This window comes from Pagrus major, chromosome 22 (genome assembly GCF_040436345.1).
Source record: "Pagrus major chromosome 22, Pma_NU_1.0".
In the NCBI taxonomy this organism is placed as follows: Eukaryota; Metazoa; Chordata; class Actinopteri; order Spariformes; family Sparidae; genus Pagrus; species Pagrus major.
Window position 1 is genome coordinate 22821853 of NC_133236.1, and position 23972 is coordinate 22845824.

The window sequence follows — 23972 nt, forward strand, 5'->3', positions numbered from 1 at the left end:
ACAACAAATTCCTGAACACTTTTATTTTGAAATTCCCAGCCCTCATCATCCGTCGACACTTCCGGTGAAAGCGCAGCGTCTTTTCTTCGACAGTTGAGATTTTAAACCTCGATTTAAAGTTCGGGAAACTTCACAGCTTGAAAGAAAGTGACAAGTCCGGTTCCCTGATGGTTCAGCTCACATAAGGTACGTGTACGTGCGTGTTTCGTGTTATTTTCATCGTTTAATCGTGCGACACACGACGTGTGTTTTTCCTCAGAAACAAGTCAACGGTTGGATCTCGATCTCTGTATTGCTTATGTCGCCTGTGCCAAAAAAAAACGTCTGTGTGCTCAAATATGGAAGATATACGAGCAAAAGTAATATATTTGAGTTGGGTGGGAGAGTTTTGTGATGTTACAGTGAGCCATGTTGAAGGAGTTGAGCTAAAGCGACACAATACACCGTCGTCTGAAGCCTCGAACTCCGGGAAGAAGAGGCTGTTTTAACGTCAATAATTCAAATCAACTTCAACTTGACTGGTGCAACAAGATATTGTTAAGTCTAGTTTCCCTAATTTCTTTTAGTTTCTGACTTTTTGTTTCGGGCTTTTGGTCTGTTTCCAGAGCACCCGTTGGACACCGGAACAGCTGGGTCAGGCCCGGAAACGCAAAGTACTTCCGGCTTGCCGTAGCTCATGTAAGTAGTAGTAGTAGTGTATTTGGGGGAGTATTTGTCATTAGGGTGCCCAGTATGTGGTGTTTGTTTTTGTTATTTTAACGCACCATGGATTAATTACATATTTAATATTGTATTTGGCCATAATTGCAATATCAATAATATTTCGATTAATTGTGCAGCCCTAATTACAAATTAGACCTAGACCTATTTTATTAATGGTCTCAGTACATTTACTCAAGCACCTAAATACAATTTTGAGGTACTTTTACTAAACTTTAGTATGTCCATTTTTTGTTTCTTTATACTTGTACTCCACTATAAATAAGAGGCAAATACTGCACTTTTTACTCCACAACAATTATTTGAAAGTTTTAGTTACTAAAGTTGTCTGTTTCCACTTTAAAGGGGCAGTTTGTAATATATGGCCAGAATTTTAGAGCCATGCAAGTGCTGCATGCATGACTTAACAAACTTTCAAAGTTCAAAGTTCAAAGTCGACTTTATTGTCAAAACTGCAATATGTACAAGACATACAGAGAATTGAAATTGTGTTTCCCTCTGTCCAGACAATATAAGTGAATATGTACAGAAAAAGCAGAAAATAGAAATATAAGAATATAAAATAAAATAGAAATATAGATCTAAAAATAAAAATAAAAATAAGGGTCAAACTTTGTTTTCTTCAGGGCTCCACTGTACCAGCACTGTCCCATCGCCAATGTGAGGATGTCTAACTAGATCGCAGTGTGGGCCAGACATGTTGGAGGAACTCTCACCTAACATAAAGAATGTACTACAAGGTATGAAGCAAGTCGAAATCACACTTCATTTGCTGGTCAATAACAAGACATTCATCAAGTCTCAATGCTGGTCCAAAAAAGTTCACTCTAAGCAGTTTTAGAGCACAATACAATGCCACAGATGTCACCAGTTTTGAGGGAGGATAATTGTCAGTCTGACTGCAGTAATGTCACCAGAGCATTTCTACAAATTTGAGAGGAATAAGCCTTTTATGTTCACAAAAAGATTATTAGCACTTTTACTCCTGTGAATGGAAAAATGGGGTGAATGTGTCGTGTTTATATTTTTGTGGGTTGTAATTTCATGTGAATTCAGCAGCAAGGTTTCTAAGCCCTCAGGCAATAAGCCAGCATTGATAGTGCTATGAAGTAAAATCAAAGATGCTGGCGATGTGCAATTTCACAGACTTTTACACCTGCTAGGCAAGTACAAGTTTAAAATGTTGGAATATGTGTATACATGAGAAGTTCCCTGCTACATATTAAGACAAACCTGTGTGGAGCAAGGTTAACTTAATTTTGGTTGATAAAACTATTTTTAAATTGATTACTAATGAATTTAGTATGGAGTACTACCAAGACAAACCAAAACATGTCAAGCCCTGCACATTATTACTGCTGGGGGAGATACTATATATCTTTTTAAAAAAAGCTTCTCACTTTATTCCAGCCTAGCTTATCCATGGTATGTTTTGTGTTTTCTAGAGTGACCAGTCATTTGGCCAAGAAAATATCAAACACATTATCAGATGGCCATTGCAAGTAAACAAGGTCCTAAAGTAATGATCTATGTTTTTTAATCAGTAGTCCAAAATCCTAAATGCATTCAATTAACAACAAGAATAAGACAAACCTGCAAATTCTCATTGTTGAGACGTTTTGTTTTGTTTTGTTTTTTTGTGTCATTTCTTTTTCTTTTTTTCTTCTGAACTGAATACAGGACAGGAAGACTTAGAAGTCCAAGAAAAGATCACTGAAGACGACTGAAGATGGACGCAGGCAGTCAGGAGCAATTACAAGACCCACCAAACTCTGACATCCCAGGAGAATCAGAACCAAGTTGTCTGGGTAAACATGAGACTTTCTTCAACACCTCTGATGCCTCATCAAATTTCCTAACTGTTGACCCACTGTTTGCTAGTCAACATGAAAAAAGAGGGCACTGTACAGGTGAAGAGCAAACACAGACTCCACAAAACATAGCAAGCATATGTGACATGGAACAACAGGAAATGGGAACAGAGAAAAACTACACTTCTCCTCAGAGAGTATCTGATTTTGAAGTCACACATTCAGGAAAAACTGGCAGTGGCAATCACCAAAACACAAGAAGTTGTTCTCTAAGTTCTAAAATCCAAAGAGAATTAGAAACCCGTTTTCTGCGTGTTTGTGTGCCTTTCCTCACTACCGCTGACATCGCACGCATTAAAAAAGGGCTTTCCAGAAGTGAAGAGAAAACCCAGACTTCAGGAAATGGACTAAAGGAATGTGACATGGAACAGGAGGAAATGGAAACAAAAAACATGTGGAAATTGCGTGCTAACCGTGTAGAACAAATAATCTCTGCACTAAATAAACAGTTAGGTCAATTCAAGCATTCCAGGAAACTTGGCCTTGAGTTCAATGTTGGATTTGGCCCGAAGCAAAACATCAGTGTTGACTGTTTGAGTAATTCTCTTCTGCTTGAAATTGCTGAATTCGCCTTAGCAATTAATTCATCCCAGCAGGATTTCATCATGGAGATTCTTGAGTACAACTTGGACCTAGGCCTGCAGAGCGAACAACATAGGAATACTTTTACATGTGAAGTTATGGATAGAGTAAGACAGCTGACAAGTTGCGAAGATGCAGTCAAGTTCTCAAATGAGGTTTTTGAACTTCCTGGTCCAGTGTCATCAATAAATGTGGTAAATAAGAATGTGGGCAGTGTCATTCCTGAACTGGGCAGCATATCGTCAACAGGGAAGTGTAATGTTGCGCCAGTGTGTCTTCCTGATTCACGTGCTAAATCTGAAGAACATATTTCACACAAGAGTGTGGACCTGTATCCCTGGTGCAAGGAAATAGGTCTGAAGCTACATGTAAACAATCCTCAACCACACACAAAACTGGAGATCAACAAATTGACCAATGGAGCAATGACTGAAGTGATGAACTTTGCCGAGAAGTTGTGTGGAACATTTGAGCAGATTTGTCTTGACATCCTCAGACACAACTTTGACCTTGACTCACAGAATGGAGATTCTGACCTTGCCAGGAATATTCTTGCACGAATTCCTGCTGTAATAGAGGAAAATAAGCTATCATCCTGCTCAAAAGCCTATAAGAAAAAACAGGCCACAAAAAAAGATGTTTCACCACTGGAGACGCTGGATTGCCAGAATGACCCAAATTTAGAAGCATGTGGTTCTAGTTCTTCAAGTGCCACAATAATGGACCAAAATGAAGGCCGTTCTGTTGACATTGAATACCAAAATGAACCATGTACCCATGATGAGGACACAGAGTCCCCAATAGATCCTTGGAGGCTGAACATGCAAAAAAATCCTAATCAGATGAGTGTAGGTTGTGGAAGTCCTCCTTATGGAAACATTAACATTAAAGAGGAGGAGTACGATCCATATTGTGGTGTTGTGAAACCAGAACTGGACACTGAGGAAGAATTTTATCCACATTATGAAGATGTCAAAGAAAGAAAGTTGGCACTGCAAACAAAGGAAAGTTACACACTGCCAAAAAGAAGACTTGGAAGTCAACCTGATCACAGCAGGTGGATTTTTGAAGATGAAGCGCACATACAGGCTTCAACAAATGTACCTCAGGGATCGGACATGGAACAAGAGGAAACGGACAACTACTACTCTTGTACTTTAGAAGAGTCTGATCTAGACTCAAATGAAGTCACAGGTTTAAGAAACACTGGCAATCCAATACACTTGCAAAGCCCAGAAAATTGTTCTCTGAGCTCTGTAAACCCTAGTGAATCAGAACCGAGTTCTCTGGGTGTTTGTGAGCCTGATACTCTATCCAGCTTACCAATTGTAAACTCAAATATGGACCCATCATATTCAAGTCAACTTGATAAAGAGGGGCTTCATGGTGATGAAGAGCAAACACATGCTCCAAGAAATACGCTCAACAAGTATGATGCTGAAGAAGAGGAAATAGAAACGGAGACGAACATGTGGAAATTGCGCTCCAACCGAATAGAACAAATCCTCTCTGTGCTCAACAAACCGTTCTGTCGGTTCACCTTTTCCAATAGAGTTGGCATTGAATTCAATGTCGGTATTTGCCCAAAGCAAAACATCAGTATTGACTGCCTGACTGATACTGTTCTGCTTGAAATTGCTAAATTCGCCTTGGCAATTAATTCATCCCAGAAGGATTTCATGATGGAGATTCTTGAGTATAATTTTGACCTCAGCCTCCAGAGTCAACACCATTGGGATATTTTTGCATACAAACTCATGGAAAGAGTAAGACAGCTGAGAAGTTGTGAAGATGCAGTCAAATTTTCAAATGAGGTTTTTGAACTTCCTGGCCCCACGGCATCAATAAATGTGGGCAGTGTCATTCCTGAACTCTGCAGCATTCTGAAAATAGAGAAGTGTGATGTTCCAGTGTGTCTTCCTGATTCAAATGCTGAAAACATCAAGCATATTTCATGCCAGAGTGTGGGTCTTTATCCCTGGTGCAAGGGAATAGGTCTGAAGCTACATGTTAACAGTCAACCACACAAAAAACTGGAGATCAAAAAATTGACCAATGGTGTAATGACTGAAGTGACAAACTTAACCGAAAAATTGTGTGGAACATTTGAGCAGATTTGTCTTGACATCCTCAGACACAACTTTGATCTTGATTTGCAAAATGGAGATTCTGACCTGGCCAGGAATATTCTTGCAAGAATTCCTGCTGCAATTGAGCACAAGAATCTATCAGCCTATGTAAAATCCGGCAGGGTAATAAAGAGCACAAAAAAAGATGTAGACATGAAGAAACTGGATTGCCAGAACAACCCAAATTTAGATGCATTCAGTGATGGTTCTTCAAGTGCCACAATCATGGACCAAAAAATGGACACTTCTGTTGACAATGACCAGCAAACTGAGCTCAATTTAAAGCTGTGGAAATTGCGGGTCAACCAAATTCAGCAAATCCTCTCAACACCTCATGAAGAACATTGCCCTTTTTATTCTTACTCCAGATGCAAGAAATTAGGCATTGATTTCAATGTAGGATCTGGAGTTAAACGAAATCTTGATCCCACTTTACTGACCAATGGCATCATGGTTGAATTGAACACTTTTGCCACAGCACTGGTATCAGCCAGAAAACATTTTGTCACAGAGATACTGGAGTATAATTTTGATCTTAATTTGTATAATGAGCTGTGTCGCAGTGCCTTTGCAAAGAGAACTCATGAAAAATGCAATGTAATACTTAAACATAGAAGTGGAACAGTTCACCTGAGAAATGCGCCTTTTGAACTCCCTGACATGACGTGCATTCAAAACTCTACTGAGAAAACGACATATTGCCCTAAATGCTATGAAGCACGTTGGATTCATCAGGATGAATCTAACCCTGGTCACAGGCACAATTCTCGTCCACATTGCATGATGGACAGTGTCTCTGCTGATGCAAAGTGCATAGCACAAATGCCTGCAAAGGAACCTTCCTCTACCTTCTCAACACCAGAGGAGACAATAATGGACAGTTGCCCTCGCTGCAAGAAAATAGGTTTGGACCTTTGTGTGAACAAAGACAAACCAAAAGATAAACTTGACACACACGTGTTGACACGCAGTATCGTGGTGGAAGTGGTTAATTTTGCCAGAAAGTTGTGTGGAAGGAAATATAAGATAATTAATGATGTCCTTGAGCACAACTTCAACATTGACAAGCAGAGCCTAAACTTAGGTCTTGCAGAGATGTTCTGCAAAGAAACGTCACAAAATGATGAAGAGCGTACCTGGCTCAATGAAGGTTATGATTTTCATTCAGTTTCTCTCAGATCACCTAGAAGCAGAGATAACAGAGAGAAAGTAAAACGGAAATGTGTCAGGCAGGGAGGTGAATGGAAGGAAAGTATCAAAAAACGAAAACTGGCACTTCAAGCGAAGGAGGAAAGAGACGCAAATCTAAGTCGTAATCATCAGAGTACAGTGAACTATTATCCCATTTGCACAGAGATGGACTTGGATCTAGACGTGACATCAAAATCGAGAAAGAAAGAAAAACTCGACTTACAGCTTTTGACCACAGCAGTGGTGTTGGAGATACATAAATTTGCTACTGAGAAAGTTGGACATTACGCACGCACTGTCTTTGACATTCTTGACTGTAACTTTGATCTCAGCTCACAACATTACAGGCGCTGGGAATTTTCCAAAGCTACAGCATCCAAATTCCAAACTACTGCCAAGCAATATTGTGAGAAACCAGGGAGAGCAGACGAGGTCTTCAGATTACCATTCGTGTTTGATCCCAAGGCTTCAGAAAGGTTTGTACAAAAGAGCCAAAATAAAAGTACAAATTCTTCCCTACATGAATCAGACATGGAACAAAATGAAATTAGACCAGAGAACGCCTACACTTGTCCTCTCGATGAGTCTGATCTAGTCGAAGAAGAAGTCAGAGATTCAGGACATACTGGCAGTGACGATCATTTACCAAAACCCAAAAGTTGCTCTCTGAGTTCTAAAATCCCAGCAGAATATCGATCACGTTATCTGCGTGTTTGTGTGCCTTTCCTCAATATCACTGACATCTCATGCAGCTTACCGGCTGTAAACACAAAAACATTTGCAGGTCAACCTGATGGAAAAGGGCTTCGCAGATGTGAAGAGAAAACAGTGACTTCAGAAAATGCACCAAAGGAATGTGAACTGACACAAGAGGAAATGGAAACAGAGATGATGTGGAAATTGCGTTCTAACCGCGTAGAACAAATTCTCTCTGCACTAAACAATGAGTTTGGTCCACTCAACAAGTCCAAGAAAGTGGGCCTTGAATTCAATGTTGGATTTGGCCCAAAGCAAAACATTAGTGTTGACTTTTTGAGTAATCGTCTTCTGCTTGAAATTGCTAAATTTGCCCTGGCAATTAATTCATCCCAGAAGGATTTTATCTTGGAGATCCTTGAGTACAACTTTGACATCGGCCTGCAGAGTCAGAACCTACAACATCGAAATATTTTTGCATTTGAAGTGATGGATAGAGTAAGACAGCTGAGAAGTTGCAAAGATGCCATCACAGTTTCAAGTGAGGTTTTTGAACTTCCTGGTCTCATGCCATCAGTAAATATGGCAAATCAGAGTGCGAGCAGTGTAATTTCTGAACCCAGCTGCATATCGAGAATGGAGAATGCTGAAACCGTTTCTGTGGGTCTTTATCCCTGGTGCAAGGAAATAGGTCTGAAGCTGCATGTAAACAATCCTCAGCCACACAAAAAACTGGAGATCAACAAATTGACCAATGGAGCAATGACTGAAGTGATGAACTTTGCAGAGAAGTTGTGTGGAACATTTGAGCAGATTTGTCTTGACATCCTCAGACACAACTTTGACCTTGACTCACAGAATGGAGATTCTGACCTTGCCAAGAATATTGTTGCACAAATTCCTGCTACAATGGAGCAACAGAATTTATCATACTGTGTGAAAACCCTCAAAATGAAGGGCACAAGAAAGGATATCTCAACAGTGGAGAAACTGGATTGCCAGAACAACCCAACTTCAGATGTATGTGGTGCTGGTTCTTCCCAGGCAGCAATCACAGACCAAACTGAAGGCAGTTCTGCTGACTCTGAACACAGAAATGAGCTCAATTTAAAGCTGTGGAAATTGCGGGCCAATCAAATTCAGCAAATTCTCTCAATACCTCACGAAGAACATTGCCCTCTTTATCCTTACTCCAGATGCAAGAAGTTGGGCATTGATTTCAATGTAGGATCTGGAGTAAAACAAAATCTTGATCCCAAGTTACTGACCAATGGCATCATGGTTGAATTTAACACTTTTGCCACAGCACTGGTATCAGCCAGAAGGCATTTTGTCACAGAGATACTGGAGTATAATTTCAATCTTAATTTCAAAAATGAGCTGTATCGCAGTGCCTTTGCAAAGCAAACTATGGAAAAAATTTCATCAATGAAAGGAAACTTCCGTTTGCGACAGAGAAAACTGCTTTTTAAACTTCCTGATACGGACTGCATTCAACCTCTTTTTGAGAAAACAACCTACTGCCCAAAATGCTACCAATACCGATGTGACAAGCTTCTTCAGGATGTATCTGACCATGGCCACATGAATCGTCCTCGTCCTCATTTCAGGACGGACAGTCTTGTCGCTTCTGATGCAAAAAGCATGGCCCGAAAGCCTGCAAAGGATCTGTCCCCTACCTTCTCAAAAGCAGAGGAGCAATTAATAGACAGTTACACTTGTTGCAAGGAAGTAGGTTTGACTCTATGTGTTGACAAAGACAAACCAAAACGTAAACTTGGCACACATGTGTTGAATCGCGGTGTCTTGATGGAAGTGATTAAATTTGCCAAAAGACTGTGTGGCGTAAAAACTGTGATCGTCCCTGCACTCCTTGAACACAACTTCAGCATTGGCAAGCAGAACCGAGATGATCTTGCACGGCTGTTCAGCAGAGAAAAGGCACAAAAAGATGGTGGGCTTGCCTGGTTCGACAAAGTTTTTGTCATTCAGTCAATCTCTCGCAGAGAACCTGGATATGTAGGTAAAATGACACGAGAATGTGCCATGAACGGAAGTGAAAGGAAGGAAACCATCCTAAAAAGAAAGCTTGCACTACAAACAAAGGAAGAAACAGCCACACAAACAAGTCCCAATACAAGTGTTGCAAAATCAAAGAGACGTCAACAGAGTACAGCAAACTGTTTTCCCATTTGCACAGAGATAGGCTTGGATCTAGACGTGACATCAAAATCAGGAGAGAAAGAAAAACTGGACTTGAAGCTATTGACCAGAGCTGCAGCTGTGGAGATACATAAATTTGTAACAAAAAAACGAGGCTACTATTATCCAGGCGAGGTGTATGACATCCTCGACTATAACTTTGATCTGAGCTCACAACATGACAGGCGCTGGGAATTTTCCATAGCGGCTGCATCCACAGTCCAAGCAACATACAAGCAGTATGTTAAAAAACGAGAAAAGCTTGACAAGGTCGTCAAATTGCCATTTGTGTTTCCTCCGAAGTCTAAATCAAAAGAGTATTCCAAGCAAGAATCAGACGAGACACAGAACAGTCACATGCATTTCTTTGGTGGTGAAGAGGAACACTGGTACTATGATGAGTACACAGGGACCTATACAGATCCTTGGATAATGAATGTGCAGATAAATCGGAGTCAAATGAACAATCCACATTATCGTGATGTGGAACCAGAACTGGATACCGAGGAGACATATCATTCACATTATGATAAAGTCAAAACGGAGTCAGACACAGGGGATGTGCAGCATTTATTCCCCGGTGAGCCTGCGGGATCCCTCGGATATGCTTTAACAACTATGTGTCCAAGCTCTGAAAGCAATATAAACCCAGAATCAGAACTTGAAGGTGTTAAGTATTACTTCCTGACTGAACCACAAGGATCTGAAGGACATGCTATGCTAGCTGTAGGTCCAAGCACTGGGAGTCTCATAAAAACAGAATCAGACCCTGCTGGTGTAATGTATGTAGTTCCAGTTGAAGCAGCAGCGTCCCAGGGATACACCATGATGAACATTGGTCAAGGTCATGAGAGTACATTGATCAAAGAAGAGCATGAAGATATGCCAGTTGACTCCAACCAATATGAGGTTGTGTCAAACACAAGTGGGCATTAAACAGGAATGAGATCCTAACTGTTAAATTACAGTTGGCAAGAGGCAGGTGTGTTTCATACTAAACAGATGCTATAAGCTGCCTTCATTACTTTCAACACGTTTTGTGTTAAGTGTCTTAATGCCAAGGGCCGTCAATATAATGCTTTGAAGGTCTAGGTGCCACAGTTGACAAGTATTTTAGCTTCTTTTAATACGTATCTTTTTATTCGATGGTCAGCTTACGGGCTGTCAATTCTCTGCTTTGTAAGGATTTGAGGACTTTTTGACACTGAAACCTACTTTGTGAATAGGATATTGTATTATACTTATGTGAGATATTTTGGTTTGATTATTTTTAAGTGCTTGTTCTCCATTCTTATGTTTTTGTTTTGTTTTTCCAATTCATTTTTCATTGATTACTTTTCTGACCATTTATGGTTATTTGTTTCTATTTTTGCCTTTATTTTCAAAGGGGAAAAAATGCTTACTTACAATGACAATGAAAATACTTTTGTAAATTACAAAGACAGTGGTCATTTATTGAACATGCGATGTAAAAATATGTAAAGATGAGTGTGATATAAAGTTTTGAAAGCATTCTGTCTACTTCTGTGTTCTCTTCACAAACACTATGAACCCTAACATATTGGATAGGCTTGTGGCTTATGATTATTTGCCAGTGTGTCACTTATCTTTCATATTGGTTAATCATTGCTTGAAGAGCATTTAATGCTAACAGTCCTATATTAATGCCAGGGTCAATCATTATGCCAGTTTACTTGTACATGTAATACTAAAAGTAGGCTTTTGGTGGTGCTCAACACCAGCAACTGTTTTCATGTTTCCTTGGGGGGGCAGCAAAGACCTGCCAGACTGTACACTGCTCCTAAATAGGGAGATGCAATTGACTACAAATAACTGCATCTCAGAGGAATTCACTCATCACATAGGCCAGAAAGGTAACTGGGAATTGATGCAATGTTGGCTTAGTGAAAGCTGAGAATGTATACTTTTACAAAAACATCTTTAATTAGATAGGCAAGAGAAACATGATTGATAATGACTAAAACAAACACTTTCCAGCTATCCAATTGTAAACACTCTAACTGGGAAATTACCAGTGTTTGTTTATAGAAATGCCTTTCAGGAGTAAATGACAGTAATGACAACATTACTGGAACATGGTTGCATAAAGGATGCTGTTAAAGTGTGTGCATTGAAGAGCTTTATTTTGAAAAATATCCCTGGAAGTCCTTCATTTAGTTCTGTGTGATTTGACTGTGAGGAGATGCCCATTTCTTCCCCACCATGACCGCCCCGGCTGCTGGATCTGTTCCTCCCTCTTCAGCAGATGAATTTTCCAGCCTGGCTGTCGGATCGCCAGCACAATTCTACCACAACAGGTAAATGACTAGAAATCATTTAAATGCCTCACAGGACTGAACAAAATGTAACACATACTGGACTGTTGCTGCTGAGCTTGTTCATTTATTATATATTTTTTTTAGCTTTCCTTGATGCAGGAGGCAATGCTACAAATGTATGTGGTTTTGTGTTGTTGTTTTTAATCTTTTGTTTGGTTCAATATGCTATTCCTTTCCTCTGACCACAATGAAATATCTACAATCACTGCATGGCCGGTTGTGAGGCATTTATCTCATAAGTCTTCATAGGCTGGTAGCTTGGATAAACATGTATTATATTCACTGCCTTTATGTTGAGCTTGACCCTCAAACCTATTGCTCCTGCCTAGGTGGTAACTACAAGGGTCAAGTGGATATCTGGCCCTGACAGTCCTGGAGCCGCGGCGCCTTAAGAGAGATGCCCAGAGTTCCTTTCTCCACCTGGGATAGGCTACATGCCAAAGCAGCCATTGGGAGCCTTCTCTCTGAGACCTCGCTGACAGTCTCACTTTTTTTAAGTACAAAAGTGGGAAATAATCAAAGTTGAGGATTCAGAAACATTTAAAGGTGCAAAATGTAAGAATATTAGCATAGCTTATTAGCAGCCAGGGTTCACCTGTTATAAATATGGCTGTGCTTCAGGTTTCCAGCTGATCATTGCTTACTAAGTAGCATTGTTATAGTGGGGAACATGGCATCCGAACTGAGCGAAAGTGTCAGAAATCAAATTGTTCTTCTAAGCAAAGAGGGGCTCTCTCAGCGTCAAATCATGGCTAGGCTCCAGGTTTCCAAGGGCGCAGTGCATGGAACTCTAAAACGTGCTGCAGAAACTGGATCAGTTGCATCCAAAGCACGATCAGGCAGACCCAAAGTGACCACACCATCGGAAGATGAATACATCAAGCTTAGTTCCCTGAGAGATAGAAAAGCAACTTCATCACAGATTCAGGATTTGCTAAATAAAGAGCGTAAGACTCCAGTCAGCAAAAGTACCGTCAAAAGAAGGTTGTTGCGTAATGGTCTGAGAGGACGAGTAGCAGTTCCTAAACCACTTCTCAGGAGGGGAAACAGGGTCAAACGTTTGAGGTGGGCTGAGAAATACCAGCATTTCACAAAGGATGACTGGAAAAAAGTCCTATTTACTGATGAATCCAAGTTTGAGATGTATGGTAGTGACAGAAGAGCAGGTGAGACAATGAAACCACAGTGTATCAGACCGACAGTGAAACATGGTGGTGGGAATATTCAAGTCTGGGGGTGTTTTGCCTACTCTGGAGTTGGACATCTGCAGAGAATTGACTACACCATGACCGAGGAGAAGTACCACTCCATCCTTCAGAGACATGCTATACCGTCTGGTTTGCATCTTTGTGGAGAAGGATTCATACTGCAGCAGGATAATGACTCCAAAAACACCTCAGAGCTCTGCAAGAACTACTTGAAGACCGTAGAGGAACAAGGAGTCCTGACTGTCATGGACTTCCCTCCTCAGTCACCTGACCTAAACCCCAGTGAACATTTATGGGGCCACTTAGAGACCGAGAGAGCCAAGCATTCTGCGACATCACAAGAAGCTTTGTGGAACACTGTCAAATCATGCTGGGATGACATGAGTCGGCAGGTTTTGCAAAAACTTGTGGAGTCCATGCCAGCTCGAGTGCATGCTGTCATTAAAGCAAAAGGGGGACACACCAAATACTAACACATTCTGACATTCATGGACATTTTTCAAAGATTCAACTTTCCATTAAAGCTGATATTACCATGAAAAAAACAGTATAACAACCGCAACAAATGCAAAATAGAAGTATCTTGCCTCGTGGTCTCTTGGACCCTACAAGGCTGGTTGCCCTCTTTAGTTTGAAGGACTCCATCTTAGCTGTATTGCTTGCAAAAGACGGACCTACAGCCTGCCAACCTGCTAGCAGTAATTTAAAACTTAGTTTGTTGGCTTTTGCGTTTTGTCTTCTGACAGAATAAACTATTTAAGCATCCCTATAATTTAACTTGCTAAAATGTCAGTGTTTTTTAGTTGCTTGATGCTTTTTTTTCTGAAATAAACAATGTTGTCTGCTCAGTGTGGTTTATTTCTATTATAATTTACTTCTCTGAAAGGAATAACAATCGCTATCAATTATAAATGCCTTTTTATTTAAACTTATTCATGCAGTGTTTAAAAAAATTACAGCTAGCTTGCAGGGAAAAGGAAAATAAAGTGTATTTATTTTTAATTGGGCAGCTTTGCTTTTAATAATTAAGGATGATGTATAAAGGACTAAATAATAAAACTGGTTGTGAAAACAAAGCTATCACAAACATAATCCCATAATAATGTTGTATTCTGTTAAAATGCTGTTTCACTGACAATCAATTCTTGGCCACTTTTATTTTGAAGTCCACACGCACTGACTTTTCGTCGACACTTCCTGTCAAAGCGCAGCATCATTCCTTCCACATCTGAAAGATTTTGCAAAAGCAAAATTATTTATATATAAAGACATTATTTGGAAAACGTGCGTGGTGTTAGGACCTGATAAGGACGCATGTTTGATTGTACAGTGAACAGGAGGATGAAGAGGATTATCTCCCACCTTCGTGCCCTTATTGTGAAGAAATTGATTGAGCTGATTGCATCCTACAGTCAAATTATTCTGGATCTGTTGGAGCATGATTTGGACCTTGGTCTCAAAGATCAACAGGTAAAACATCGAGTTTGGCTCCAGATATCAAGGAAAAAGGGAAAAATGCTTCCTTACCATGAAACTGAAAATGTTTTGTAAAATACAAAAACAGTGGTCTTTCTTATTGGCTAATCAGTGCTTTAAAAACATTTATAATATCATCAGGTTATGACAGTTGACTTGTAGACGTAATACTGAAAGTAGGCTTTTGGTGGTGCTCCACACCAGCAGCTGTCTTCATGTTTCCTTGGGGGGCAGCAAAGACCTGTCAGACTGTACACTGCTCCTGAAAAAAAGGAAGATGCAATTAACTACAGATAACTGCATCTCAGAGGAATTTGCTCAGCACATAGGCCAGATAGGAAAGAGGGAAATGATGCAATGTTGGCTCAATAGACTGACATGGTTAAACCAAAAAAAGGCTGAAGAGACCGCCATCTTTTTTTTTTTTTTTTTCCTTTTTCTAAAGCACCAAACAAAATGAAAAGCAAAAAACAAAAACCTTTGATTCAATTATTTATTCACGTGTTTCCACAGTTTAAATATGTCCTCATATTTTTTGATTGCTGTCTCCATTTCTCGTTAATTCAAATCAATGTATTTATGTTTAGAAGTTATCATTATTTTTCTCTTGTATCAGAGTAAATTCATTTTATTCAGCAAATCATCTTCATAATCTAAATGTCTCGGTGTATTTTTCCTTTCCTGTGCTTTTAATGCGCAAACACATATTTAACACAATAAACACAAATCAGCAGTCAGACACTGATAATCATAAAAATAAGATTTTTGTTACATACATATTAATCTCTCTCTCTCTCTCTCTCTCTCTCTATCTATCTATCTATCTATCTATATATACATATATATATATATATGTATATATAGATAGATAGATAGATAGATAGAGAGAGAGAGAGAGAGAGAGAGAGAGATTAATATGTATGTAACAAAAATCTTATTTTTATGATTATCAGTGGTCTGACTGCTGATTTGTGTTTATTGTGTTAAATATGTGTTTGCGCATTAAAAGCACAGGAAAGGAAAAATACACCGAGACATTTAGATTATGAAGATGATTTGCTGAATAAAATGAATTTACTCTGATACAAGAGAAAAATAATGATAACTTCTAAACATAAATACATTGATTTGAATTAACGAGAAATGGAGACAGCAATCAAAAAATATGAGGACATATTTAAACTGTGGAAACACGTGAATAAATAATTGAATCAAAGGTTTTTGTTTTTTGCTTTTCATTTTGTTTGGTGCTTTAGAAAAAGGAAAAAAAAAAAAAAAAAGATGGCGGTCAAGCACTTGTATTTTGAAAAACGTGCCCGGAAGCTCTTCATTTTGGTTCTGAGTGGCTTGACTCGATGGCCACGCCCATTCCTACTCCCCACCATGACCGCCCCGGCTGCCGGAGCCGTTCCTCCCTCTTCAGCACATTAATTTGCCAGCCTGGATGTCGGATCACCGCCGCAATCCTACCGCAACAGGTAAATGACCAGAAATCATTTAAATGCCTCGCGGGACTGAAGATAATGTGACACATACTGGACTCTGGCGCTGCTGACCTTGTTTATTCTGCCTGGTTATTTTCTGTCCTGGTTTATTGAACCCTAAATTTAAAAGGCGAGGCAGGAGCGTAGACTGTTCACTCTGTGTTACCTTTACAATGCTGCAGCGGTACATTTAGAGGGTTGGCAGGAGGGAAATGTGAATTTATGACACCTGTCAGTCCCTGAGTGTGAGCCTTTTGTCTACAGTTTAGATTTTTGATAAAAATAACACCATATGTGTTGAAAAAAAAAAAGCACTGTCAGATGTTTTCATTACAAAATATGCTGAAATACATTTAAGAAATGCTCTAACTCACAATCACATTAAATCTATTTTTAATTATCAAAATAAGGGATGTGAATTACCTCTGTCTTGTCAAGATAATGCACTGTTAGAGACACTATATGCTTCTTGGTGATATAGATATTTTATTTTAGAGCAGTAGGCAATACACTACTGGCTTTATTGTTTTATGCCAGAAAATACAACTCCAGAGGTTATAGTACATGTGCCGTTCACAAAGAAGGTGTGTTCACTGCCACTTTAACACCCAGTGTCCACAATATTCAACTTATAATATTCTCATGCTGCGAAACATAAAAAGAAATGTTATTTCTGGAGGTCCCTATAGGAGCGTGAGTGAGTGAGTGAGTGTCTGTGGTATCCAGCTCACAGTGACCTTAATGTAGTTTCTAGTGATTTATCACATGGTGTTTTATGATGGGTTTGATCTTTCCCTTTTGCATTTAAAGGTGAGTTCAATTCAAACCCGTATCTTTTAATGGCGCAGGAGATACGGCGGTGTCCGTCAGCTGTTGTGCCACCGTTATCAGATTGTTTGACGTCAGTGCAGTTTTTCTTCTTCATCCGTCTGTGTGAGACGATTGGGGCAAGTTTATCAATTTACTGGTGCCTTGTGTTCACTCACTGCAGTATAGACTAATTATAGAGATTGCTTCTTCTTCTGTGTGTGTGTGTGTGTGTGTGTGTGTGTGTGTGTGTGTTCTGCTGCCCTCAGTTAAAACAGAAAGAGGAGGCTTTCTTTGCTGAAGTGGCAAAGTCCGTCTAAACTGCAGCACCTATCGTATCTGTCCTCGGCCGTCCCTGCAGCGACTGTTGCACGTCCACCTGCCAAGAACGAGAGCGTTGCGTAACACACACATGCAGGGAAATGCGCACACACACACACACACACACACACACACACACACACACACACACACACATACATTCATTGATGTGTTGAAAGTGGAACTACAGTCACAGTAGCATGGATTTGAGTGCTATATTGAGGGCAGTTTGGCATTATTCTTGAAGCCGAGGGTATAAAATCTTGTGCCGGAGGTACAGAAGTAAGAAGCAGAGGGGGGGACATGCTGCTGAGTGCTGAGGGTGTTGGGTGGGGGGGTTGTAAAGGAAGTAAAAAGAGGCTTTGGTGAATCATTGCTCGAGTTGACCCACAAATGTATCAGAAGGATGAATATAAGACACATTTTTATTTCTTTTTTCTGGTGGAAGCGTCTCCCATTTTCACCTGCAGCACAACAGAGGAAGGTGTGTGTGTGGATGTCTTTGTGTGTGTCTGCGCTCTTGTGAATAGGCAGAAAATACAAGTCACACACACACACACACACACAAACACACACACACACACACAGGCTTCTTTCTTCCTCAGGGCTCAGTCAAAGCTTCCTGGGCTGTGTCTGCTGGAACAGGGTACCCCTCTGTGCGGGGGAGTGTGTGTCAGACACACTCGCGCACACAGGCCGACACATTGATACGCAACATCCGACCGGGCCGGTGCGACGCACACAGGTGTCAATCAGCATGCAGGACGGAGTCAAAGGTTCTTTGATTCGCTTTTCTCCCTCGGTGCAGCGGGTCAGCAAACCGCTGGCCCTTAAAGTGTCTCGCACTGTTTCCCAAATCAAAAAACTTCCAAAGTGCTACATGGAGCATTTTTAAACGTCGATACACCATCAGGGCTGGAGGGAGAAGGGTGTCCGGGCTTATTGCCACGGAAACATGGACCCACATTGCATTGTAGACCATTGAATTGTGTGTTGACAAAATAATCTGGATCCAGTGTTTGTTTACCGATGTTTTTCATTTGTAATTAAGATAGCTCAGTCGTCAACACATGCATGGGCAGATTAAGCTGTTATGGGGCCCCAGGGCAAAACTGTGGCGTGGGACCCCCTATTGGCCACCCCCCCTCCTCAATGCGCTGTGTCTGTACCCTGTCACCCTTAAGCTCTCTGTTCACACACCTGATTTCTCATGGTGCTCCTGTTACCGCCTGGCTGCAGCCTTTCCTTTTCATCACTTAGTTGGACATAGAACTTCTGTCGTGCGATGACAGGTTAAGATATTGTTTGTAGTCCTTATTTCACACTTTTTGAAATGGAAACATATTTTCCAGAAACACTGTTGCTTTTAAGTGTTTTAGTTCTTTGTAACATCCAGCCACTTGTACTCATATTGTGAAAGACCTTGAGGACTTAAGGTGCTCAAGATGAGCCGGTTTGTAGACTGTATTGCCACGTCTAAGGGCGAAAGTGTGACGACTGTAGCTGCTCAGAAAGGCCACACTCCTGTTGAGAAGGGCTGCGGCTAACTATTATTATCACAACCTATTAATCTGCATTATTCTGAAATGTCAGAAAATAGTGAAAATGTCCATCCCGGTTTCTTAAAGTCCAGGGAGATGTTCTTTAAATGTCTTGTTTAGTCGGTCAGAAACCCCAAGATAGTCAGTTTGTTGTGATATAAAACAGAGAAAAGCTGGAATTATCCATATTTTACAGGCTGAAAACAGCATTTTCTGCCATTTTTGTATGAAAAATTACTTAAACAATTAATCAAATAGTAGGCAATTATCTTTATGTTGATGACTAATCAATCTGTCGACTAGTTGTTGGAGCTCGACTGCCTTTCCTTCACTGCAATTATAAACTAGTATACGAAAAGTGAAAAAGGGAACTTGAACTTGAAACTGTGCCCTATTTGTCGTCTCTGGCGAGATTTGAAGCGCCAAATAATCTGACAGTACAAGATTAGATTAACAGTTTTGGAGGCGTATAAGCTGTCAGACCTCCTGATTGTTTATCGTAGTCATAATAATAGTTTTTGTGCCTGGGTGCACTTTGATTAGTGTGGAATCGGTGCACCTTCAAACGCATTTCAATCTAATTATATATAAAGTATATTAAATGTAATAGTTTTCGATGCTTAAATGAGTTTACGTGTTTGTTTTTCCAGCGCTGTCATAACTCGTCTCTCCAATATCTCTAGAAAATTGCATCCCACAGTGACGGGGATCAGGTAAATCAAATAACAAATGCAGGAATCACGAGCAAATTAAGTGAAAACATGTTATTGTGTGCTGCTGAAGGTGCAGGTAGTGTTGATGTAGAGGGTGTCCTCTGCACCTTGTGTTGATTCTGTGTTGTTTCTTATCCGGGATGTGTTTGAACAGAGAAGCCTCTCTACCGTAGCCAATAGCAGATAGTATCTTCTATTTGAAACCGCACACACACACCTCAGGGATAAAAAGTATTTGTGTATGAGGGCGGGTGAAAGTATGCTAAATACCTTCATACAAATTGTTTGCGTAAGGGAGAGTAAGAAGCACACACGCAGGAAGGAACATAGCATGTGATTAACATCCGTTCAGTCAGCCCTTGTTCCCCGTGGATGGAGGCACTGTCACCCTGGACGAGACCACCGCTCCCATCAGGACAGAAATGTGTTATTATGTAACGATCACTCGCTTTACATTGATTTGTAGCGACCCTTCGCACTAACGGGACGAGTAGACCCAAGCAATGCCAGCAAAGTGCCTCCCGTAGCATATCAGAGCCACCGTTTATGAACTCATTTATTCAGGTTTTTCCTATAATTTGTCACCCGGCTGTATAACATACAGTGAGTTACTAACACAGCGTAATTTAGCTCTCTACAAGTGTTTTTTGTGGGACTGAATTACTGTGGGTGTGCTGTGATACTGTATGTATCCGGGTGATGACATTTAGAGACGCTGGTTGCAACAGCTCTGTTTTTACAATGCTAAATAACTAAATTCAGATTTATCATCATTGAATTGAAAGGTTTTCTCACATGAACCACATTTTTACACGGAGATGAGCTGTTAATAGGAATTTAGACCGTGTAACTGCCAGGTGTTGTATGATTTACTGAACTAGCCTAACTGACAAGGCTAATGTCAGCTAGCTTGTGTTAACCGCACACCTTATTGCAGACATTTAACCAAAAACCCATTCAAAAAACCCATTGACTTCGACATGAGGGAAGTGGAAGTTTAAAAAAATGCTAGCTTATTTGCGGGTTTTAGGACCCATTCCTGCAGGACTCTATAGATAAAAGATATTATGAAATATAGTCGACAAGTCTAAACTGACGCTTGATAAAATGCTGTTTAATGATGACGCTTAGTGGGGATATTTATACATTTAACAAAAATAACATAGCATCTTAAATTTCATGACGTAGCATTTCAGCTAGGTTAGCTCGTTTGAAACTAGCTAGTAGTCATGAGTGCCTAAAATCCTCATGATACAGTGACAAATAAAGATGACTTCACACATAGTTAGCAGGATTACTAGCAGATTGAGTAGTAAAAGAGATATTATGGTTAGTTAGCTGCATTGCTGGCTAGTTTCAAACTAGCTAGTAAGGCTAGCAGTGCTAGTAGTAACTAAGTAAGTAGTAAGTAAGTAAGTAGTAACTAAGGAATGGGTGGATACAGTTTCATGATGCAGTGACGAATAAAAATGACTACACACATAGTTAGCGGTATTACTCTCAGATTGAGGAGTACAACATATATTATGGTTAGTTAGCTGCATCGCTAGGTAGTTTCAAACTAGCTAGCAATGCTAGTAGTGGTAGTAGTTACTAAGAACTGTGGGTGGATACAGTTTCCAAACCAGATCATGATGAAAATGACTACACACACAGTTAAGAGTTAACACAAAGGAAGCAGTAACTCAGATCTTGTTAATTAAATTGAAGTATCTGTACGCTCTCGGCTATGTTTTCCTGGGCTGTATGGATTTATGGCTTTGGTTATTGTTTGCCTGTCCGTGTGTGTTGTTTACTGGTCTTGTGTGCTCGAGCTTGCACGCATGCACCAGCACATATATTAAATTGCACGTAGGCCCGACGCTACGGCAAGCGCTTCATTGGCTTTAAGTAATTGGCAGTGTCGGCATGCGCGGAGAATGATTTATACTGCAACAACCACAGTCTCCCCTCCAGGAATTCACACGGGAGAAAGGGGAGGCCAGTGATGGAGCAATATGGTAACAAGAGCAGAAGGGGAGGAAGGGATGAAAGCAATCGGGTCGGAGTCTTATAAGAGGGGATGCATGTTCGAGTGAGGGATGAATAAGAAATAGGGGAGCTGAAATGGAAAAGACAGAGTGAAGAGTGAAGTGAGGTAAAAGGTGTGAGGGGGGGATGATTCGGCGGAAGCGGAGGGGAGGTTGCGTAAGGCCTGACAGGAATCACAGCTGAGGAGGAACCTCGCTTGTTAGCTACAGGCTTCTGGATAGAAAGATGAAACAAGGGGAAATAAACGTTCGGGTCATTAAAAATATGTGGCACAAATGGACCGAAAACCAATCGAGCACGATGGCAAAGAAACAGGATGTATAGCAAGTAAAATCCCGGGGACAGGAGACAATAGATCAGGCATGATAGCCCACCTGCAGAGCAATTTTTATGGTGCAGGGCTTAAAAAATGAAAGCCCTTAACACGCAGGGCTCTTTTTTCTAGTTGAGGAGCTTTACCTGCATGGGCTCATCTGTCCTCTGCACCTCCTGGGACTCTGCCAGTAGATCCTACAGGAACCTCATCACTTTGACGGGCTGCCTGCCCACCGGCGGCAGAGGATGCAGACTGCCCTCAGTGCATCCATAAGTCTTGATTTTGTGGGTATTACGTGCGGGGGAGATACACGTGGGCAGGTATATGAAGCATAATTTAGGATTATATTTGTATTTCAACTTTATCATAAATGCCCTCTGACAAATTCTTGCTTTATAAGAGAAATCTATATGCAGCTTAAGGGACAAACGGTCATGATTGTTAGTATTAGAAGCTTTAAAAGACACTTGTAACTGTTCTGGTACTGTTGTTTTGTATTTTTTTAATGTCTGTTGTCTATTTTAATCTGGCCTGCTTTTGTTTGTTTGCTCGATGTCTTCGTTTATACTCGGCCTCACTGAAAATAATTGCCTCCCTCAACTGATTGCTTAAATAAATACATACGTTTTCTTATTAAAGACAAGTGATTATATCCCTCGAAAGACAAATATTTATGTACCCCCGAGTACAACAAATATTTATATTCCCAACAAGACGACTATTTATATTCCAAATAAGACATATTTATATACATAATAAAACAAATATTTATATTCCTAGAATAGCTCTGTTCCTGGTAAGACAAATATTTGTATTCCTGGTGAGGCAAATATTTACAGGACATCCACTTTTTTTCACACTGGTTTCACTGGTGTGCCTAACTTTTCTCATTTAGGTGCACCCAATGACACATTTTAACTTAACCTCTTATTAAATGATGTAAACAGGAAAGAAACTGGAAATACTTGATTTTTTGGTGCACGTGCGACCAATATAGTCGCACCCTGGAGCCCTGTGTATGAAGGCTATTACCATGAAACTCCCCCAGGTTATAGGTTAATTTTTTGTACTGCAAGTTTTCTGGTATTTTATGCTGCGAATGAGGCCGTCTAATTAAATCTGTGCTTGTTTGTGCGACTGTCCAGAACAGAAATCTGAATAAAACAAACACCTACACGTCTGAAAGAAAACGTGTTCCTATTAGCAGACATATTCCCATTAATCCTAATTTATTGGTAAGTGGACATGAAGCCTAACGACTGTCACATTAACACTTGGAAAAATAAAGATACACCGAGCATTGCAGAAGACTGCCGGCTTGAGCCGCCATCTGCGATCTGAGCGCGGACAGTGATAAATGCTCCCTTCCTGCCAGACCACCATCATTTTCCCTCCTCGGTGTCCCTCAGCTGTCTGTCTGCCGACTTCTCCCCTGTTGCCATTGTCTGAATCCCTCCTCATCCTCCCTCCTCATCCTCCCTTCTCTCTCTCTCTCTCCCTCTCTGTCATTTCGTCCCCCTCCTCTCTCTTTATTTCCCCTCGCTCTGTCATCCCTCACCGTGCTCCCTCCTCGCATTGTGACCATTGTGCACACATTTACATCCCCTCAGTCGCATGCTTCGCGTTCCTCACTTATACCCGCCTTTCTGTGACACACACACACAATCACACACTCACATCTCCCCCTCTCTCTCTCTCTCTCTCTCTCGCTCGCTCTTTCCCTGCAGATGTCTGAGAGCGAGCCAGCTGAGTAGAGGACTCCCCTCTCTGCCCGTGCTCTACACCTGCAGCCATGAATGGTAAGAACACTTTGTTTTATGATTGAGCTTCTCTGGCGTGCGCGCCCCCCCGTGATGCGTTCGTCTGCGGGAGGCAAAACGTGCACCTCGGGGAGGAGAGTGGTCAAGAGAAAGAGAGACGAGAGTTGACCGATGAGCAGCAGTTGTGTCGTGCCCTTTCTTTAAACTTTAATCTTCCCCCGTGGTCAACTTCCTGTCGAGATTAAAAGCCGCCGCGGTTTGTGATGACGTTTTGATGTTAGGACGGGGTTTATTGATCCGGTGCCAGGCTCAAACTGAGCCCCGTCTTTGATCCCGTGATAGTTTGGAAGAAATTATAGGTAATTAAGTGTTGTTTAAACCTCTTCAGCGAAGAAAGGCTCGAAGGGAATAATGATTTTTTAATGCATTTTATGCAAATGATGAGATATTTTGGTGTGTGCCTTTGTTTGGGGGGGGGGCTGCCTCTGTGTCTGTTCAAAGTGATGCATCTCTTTTGTCCTTGGTGTAGGCAGAAATGCTCAATAGTGTGTGTGTGTGTTTGTGTGTGTGTGTGCGTTTTAAATC

At 40.8% G+C, this 23972-nt stretch overlaps 1 protein-coding gene and 1 long non-coding RNA gene across 7 annotated transcripts in view; both read left to right on the plus strand.

The window, feature by feature from the left end:
• The first annotated feature begins 139 nt into the window (after nucleotides 1-139).
• On the plus strand, nucleotides 140-10903 carry LOC141017973 (uncharacterized). The gene is made up of 4 exons (XR_012180691.1): nucleotides 140-186; nucleotides 606-678; nucleotides 1347-1460; nucleotides 2401-10903. It is a non-coding gene; the product is annotated as an uncharacterized lncRNA (long non-coding RNA).
• Nucleotides 10904-15814: 4911 nt separating this feature from the next.
• itsn2a (intersectin 2a) overlaps nucleotides 15815-23972 on the plus strand; it is a 41063-nt gene continuing 32905 nt past the window's right edge. For 5 of the 6 annotated variants that reach the window (XM_073493372.1, XM_073493376.1, XM_073493373.1 and 2 more), the window contains exon 1: nucleotides 15828-15892. In XM_073493372.1, coding sequence (XP_073349473.1) covers nucleotides 15859-15892 — 34 coding nt within the window. In that variant the 5' untranslated portion in view covers nucleotides 15828-15858. Of the gene's footprint in view, nucleotides 15893-23354; nucleotides 23427-23972 lie in introns of all 6 variants that reach the window. The other variant, XM_073493375.1, reaches the window with a different exon arrangement.